Genomic DNA, 6,216 nt, shown 5'->3' with positions numbered 1-6,216 from the left:
CACGTACTCAATTCAGGTTCTCTCTGAGCAGTCATACAGCTTTTTGGTTGTTACTAAATATGGTAAATCTTAAAATGGTAATGAAAACTTTAATGTAGTATATTTTTATGTTCCTTATCTTATTAAATCTCCACAAAGCAATAGGCAAAGATCACCAGAAATTGATCAAACAAGATTATTCTAAAATCAAATACTGATATAATGAAGGTGAAATGGTTTTTCTTGGAAGAATGTAGAGGTTTGGAAAAAGTAGCTCATGGTCTCTTCTGTTTCAGGTCTCTTCAGACAGATGCTTTCAGGGTGCTTAATCTTTTGGTCTGGGTCAATTTAATAGTGATGGCTTCTCCACTATTACCAATGTTGATGGGCACATTTTGGGTTTTCTTACTTACGACTAAATTTTACAACCTATACTAATGGGAAAGCCAGAAACAGTGACAAATATACTTCCAGTGTCTGCTCTGAATCAGCTGCAGTGATTTCACATTGGCCTGAGCAGCCCATACCTGAACACTACTACAGACTGCAAGGTTAGTGAGTGTCCAGTGTGTCACAGTGGGTCCAACTCTTCTCATCACTGTATTACTTTGCAAACACTATTTGTGATGTTTTCTTTTATTCTATGACTTTCTGTTTGGAATTATATTGGTATAAATCTTGTGATTCTTCAGTTATGGAACTTTGAGTGTCAAAAAATAAAATGTCTGCTAAATACTTAAAATTTAAATTAAACAACTCAGATTGATGTGAACACCAGTAGCTTCAGCACTCAGGAAGCAGAAGTTAAAGGAACATAAATTTGAAAACATCCTGGGCTATATTGCACAGTCAAAGCTGCATCCACAGAGAAAAAAGGTGCAAAGAACAGTCAGAGCTTGAGGACTTGTAGGTCTCAGTTACGAGTGTTCCTAGAATGTGCAGACTACCTAGAATGACCCTAGCATTACAATTTTTTTTCAAATATAACAAATGACATTTATTAGTGCATGCATATGATAACAACTCAGTGCATAGCATGGTAACTATGGTCTTTTTCTGGTGCAGTGAGCCCCAGACAAAGATGCCACTTGATGAATTAGAAGATCCATCATTTTGTGTATGTGATAAATATTTGTAAAGCTGTGGATTTGAAGTAGAAAGGTTGAAGCATATAACTTTGGGATAAAACAAAATAATTTCAGATTACTCACTTTCATCTTATTACATTATGAACTTTATTTGGCTTATAATTCATGTCACATATTATATAAATTAAAGATGAATAATTAATAATAAAGGATTATACATATATTATTTGACCATTTGCAACTTCAAAGTTGGAATTGGCCTACAGTTCTTACAGTTTAAAGACCAACACTTGAATTAAATAGTATCCTGGAGCTTTTGTCATTCATATATGTATATGTATATATATGTACATATATATGTACATACACACACATACACACACACACACACACACACACACACACACACGTTTCCTGCATGTATGTCTGTGCACCACTTCCATGCCTGGATCAGAAGGCATGGAAGAACTAGAACTAGAGTTATAGATAGTTATGAGCCACCAGGTCATTGCTGGAATAATCAAACCCAACCACTCTGCAAGAGTAAAAAGTACTCTTAAACTGAGCTATCTCTTCAGCTCCTGTCCTGGAGCTTTTAAAGAACTGAACATCAGTGTGCAGATACAGTAAATTAATGACAGTAGAAGAATCAGATATTTGGCTCTGGCAACTAGAATTAATCGATTTCCTTTACTACATTAAGCAACAATCTTGTAAATACAAAATGAATGACATATGGCTTTATACTTCTGGTAGGGTTTTAGAGTGACCTCATCACTAACTTCTGCAATACTTCCATACATACATGCACCCATTATATTGTATATGTGGAGTATAATAGTGAACTTGAATGTATAATTGTATGTATTATTTCTTAGACAAGAATCTGAGTATAGTAGTTTTCTATTTCTCTATCACAAGCTGATTTTACCGTACCTAATTAATTTGATAAAATAATGACATGGTAACCAGGCCAAATAACGAACATTGGTGCCAAAGGTAAGACTGTTGAGATAAATTGTAAAAAGTGTGTGGGTGATGATGATGTAAAATAACACTAGGAACATAATTTTCCTGAGAAGGAATATATTTTACAAAAATAACTGAAACAGAATCACTATCTGATTATCTTTGCTGAGTTCATGTTTCTCATAATGTATGGAAAATTGTGTTTATCTTATCATCATGTGCTCTCTCTAGGCTCCTAGCTCCATGTCTTCAGATGAGATTATGTAGCCTGTAGAAACTATGGAAATGAGGAAAAGAAAACAGCACCATTGTCAGGATAGGTGTGTGGCAATAGTTAATAATGGAGAGGAAACAAGCAATAGAAGGGTACAGGGAAATGGGAGAATAGGGGCATCTTAGGGGGGGAGAGAGAAAAATGTGGGAAGAGGGTAAAGAGGAATTGTAGGATACAGGGGTCTGAGAAGGGGAAATGTAAAAGGGGCATCCTTAGGGAAGGAGGGAGACATAAATACAGGAGAAAGTTGGAGCAAGATAACAGATCATAGCACAACACAGTTGCTGGGGTAGGGGAATGGGAAAATGGATGGGGATCCTTACAAAACGGGGAGGGAGACAAATGCAGAAAGGCAGTGATAGGTAAAATAACAACAGGGGTGGCTGAAAAGCCATAAGGAATCATATTGTTAATGATCTATCTCCCTTTACCCTGCAAAAGAAAATTAATCTAGTGCTTTGTTGAGCTGGCAGTTAGTTCTTTAAACCTGAAGTGGAGTCGCACAAAAAGTTTAAATGGGATGAGAACTAAACTGGGAGACATTTAAGTCCATTTATAACGATAACTAATGGTTAAATATTTAATAGGAATGGAGGTACACTAATGGTTTTCAACTGTACCTTTGTCTTTAATTCCAGATCCAAGAGATATAAGATCTCTTGGAAAAAGGAACATAAAAATAGATGAATCAAGAAAGATATTCAGCTGACTGAAGTATTAATCATGACATGGATAGCTGCAAAATGGGGCATAGCAAAATTATGGAACATGAGACTGATGTGACCTTTTCTATTTCTTTTATGATTTTCTGCCAGCTCAGCATAATTTTTGTACATTTGCAAAAATGTGATTAGTGTTGTTGCTCATCACTATAATTTTAGGTGTTAACTATAAAATGAGATGATTTAAATCAATAGGACTGGATTTCTAAGATATGAGGCTCAGGTGTAATACAGGCACACAAAGTGTGCATTCTATATAGATGTGACTAGGAATGCATGTCTTTTCTATACCATTCTATACAGAGAGGAGATACATAAAGAGATATATAGAAATATAGGAAATAATGTCTAGTATGGAACATCAAAATTTAGAGACAGGGTAGTCAAGAATAAGTAGCTAAAAAACAATAATGATATAGATATACCAATCAGAGAATCACGTTTGATGTATCTAATTTTTTTCAGGTATATGAAATATGCATCCTCTGTGTACTTAAGATGAATACACTTTCTGATTATGTTTTCATTAAATAATATCTTTTATTTCCAAGCTGGACTTGGAACCCTAGCCAATATATTCCTTCTTATTTTCTACACTATCATAATCCTATGTCACAGATCTAAGCCCATGGACTTGATCTCCTGTCAATTGACCTTTATTCACATAATCATGGTCATCATTGGATGGGATATTTTTACTACAGAGATGTTTGATTTACTGAACATTGAGAATGACATCATATGTAAGGCAACTTCTTACTTAAACAGGGCGATGAGAGGCCTCTCTGTCTCCATCACCTGCCTCCTGAGTGTGTTCCAGNCTGTGACGATCAGTCCCAATTCCTCTTTGTTGGCAAAATTTAAACATAAACTAAAAAAATACATGATCTNTTCTTTCTTCTANTTTTGGNCTTTCANTTTGTCATTCAGCATTAACCNNNTCATCTATACTGGNGCTTATACCAATGTGAGTGAGACCAACCAGTTGAAGGTGACTAAATACTGCTCACTCTTCCCCATGAACTACATCATCAGGGGACTGATTTTAACCATGACAACCTTAAGAGATGTGTTTCTTGTAGGAGTCATGCTGAGCACAAGTACATACATGTTGATTATCTTGTTCAGACATCAGAGGCAATGCAAGCATCTTCATAGCAAGAGCCACTTGAGATCCTCCCCTGAGAAAAGAGCCACCCAGACCATCTTGCTGCTGGTGTTTTTCTATGTGGTAATGTACTGGGTGGACTTCATTATGTCATCTAGAACAGTCTTTTTATGGATGTTTGACCCAGTCATGCTTACTGTTCAGAAGTTTGTGTTGAATGCCTATCCCACAGTTACTCCTTTGATACAAATTAGTTCTGATAATCGAATAATCATGATTCTAAAAAGTATGCAAAAATATGGCACCAGATTTTAAAAAAAGTGTAATTTTTCTCTTATGTAAACACAATTTGTTTATTTTATTCATATGTGTTAGTTTTGGTCTGGCATGTTTGCATGTGTGCATTCCTGGTATTCACAGAGGTCAGATGAGGTCATGGGATCCCCTGGATCTGGAAGTACAGACTAGTGTAACGTGCCATGCTAGTACAGTACCAATAATTTTTTTCCTCTAAAACACAGATATTTATTGTTCTTTTTTTTTTAAGGGTTTATTTCAATTTTCAATTCCCAGGTCACACTCCATCACTGAGGAAAGCCAGGGCTGGCACTGCAGCAGGGGTCAGTGGGGGGAAAATGCTTACTGTCTTGATTCTCATGGATTGCTCAGCATGTTATCACCCCACCCCCCAGCCCTTTCCCCTCACCCCTGTGTCCTGCTCCCTGTGGCCATATTTATTTGATATATGTGAGTACACTCTCACTGTCTTCAGACTCCCCAGAAGGGAGTGTCAGATCCCATTACAGGTGGTTGTGAGCCACCATGTGGTTCCTAGGAATTCAACTCAGGATCTCTAGAAGAGCAATCAATGCTCTTAATCACTGAGCCATCTCCAATCTCAGATTTTTAAAAAGTTTTTAATATTTCAAGTAATAAAGCAAGTTCTTCATATGATTTAAATAGAATTTGTAGCATTATGCTTATTCATTCTTTTGACATTTTTGCTGCCTAAAAGTATATGGTTTTTAAGTTCATTGTATATCATAAATTCATATTTCCACAGGAATTCTCTTAGTCCCTCCTTTTTACTCTAGATCGTAAATGTTCCCTTGATGCTGATGTTACACAAAAGATTATCTTTACTGATAGTGACATTTTAAAGCCATTTTAAAATTATATTTTATTTTACTCTAAATAATCAAGAATATTTTAAATATTTAATTGTACCTTTAACTGTGGTTCCTAACTATAATTTCTATGGACCCATAAAAGTAATGAGTTTAAAGTTTCCAGTTTTTACTACTCATTAAGTATTAAGTACTTAACGAGTCTTATATGAAATTTCCATGTGCCTGTATATTTGTACTTCACTTTATTCACCCTTACTGAAATACTGATACATAATAATTGTCTACATGCACACACATGATGTACAATGTGTTATTTGTATATGGGTGAGTGCATGTATATCTGTGCATAGATGAAAGATGTGTATACATGTGAACATGGAGTTGGGAGACAACTGTGACTTGCTTGGAGCCTTCTCAGCCTGCACTGGGTTGAAGTAGGACATAGCATCAGACATAGCTTTAAAGAGTGCATATGTATCAGAAGATGGCCTAGTCGGCTATCAATGGAAAGAGAGGCCCATTGGTCGTGCAAACTTTATCTGCCTCAGTACAGGGGAATGCCAGAACCAAAAAGTGGAAGTGGGGGAGTAGGGGAGTGGGGGAGTGGGTGGGGGAGTGTGTGGGGGGCTTTTGGGATAGCATTGGAAATGTTAATGAAATAAATACCTAATTAAAAAAAAGAAATCAGAAGACAGACAGGAAAAGCAGCCTTCATTCTCTGCACTGAGCAGAGGTGGTTCAGTTCTTACAGAGGTCTTGAGTTCAAGTCCCAGAACCCTATACAGTGGCTCACAACTACCTACAACTAATCCTATATTATCCCATGCCTCTTCTTATATGCAGACAAAATACTCATCTACATGAACAAATAAACCTTTTAAAACACTGGCCTTAAAAGACACCATCAATAAGACAAAATACCACCAACAGATTGGGAAAGGATCTT

General features: G+C 36.3%; 1 protein-coding gene across 1 annotated transcript; it reads left to right on the top strand.

Moving 5' to 3' along the window:
- Window positions 1-3,549: 3,549 nt before the first annotated feature.
- On the top strand, window positions 3,550-4,455 carry LOC110297025 (vomeronasal type-1 receptor 100-like). The gene has a single exon (XM_021165824.1). The coding sequence runs from the start codon at window positions 3,550-3,552 to the stop codon at window positions 4,453-4,455; it is 906 nt and encodes a 301-aa protein (XP_021021483.1).
- The last annotated feature ends 1,761 nt before the right edge of the window (window positions 4,456-6,216 follow it).

This window comes from Mus caroli, chromosome 6, assembly GCF_900094665.2.
Source record: "Mus caroli chromosome 6, CAROLI_EIJ_v1.1, whole genome shotgun sequence".
NCBI classification, from domain to species: Eukaryota; Metazoa; Chordata; class Mammalia; order Rodentia; family Muridae; genus Mus; species Mus caroli.
Note: the sequence above shows the minus strand (reverse complement) of the source record. Positions and strands in the feature narration are given on the sequence as shown.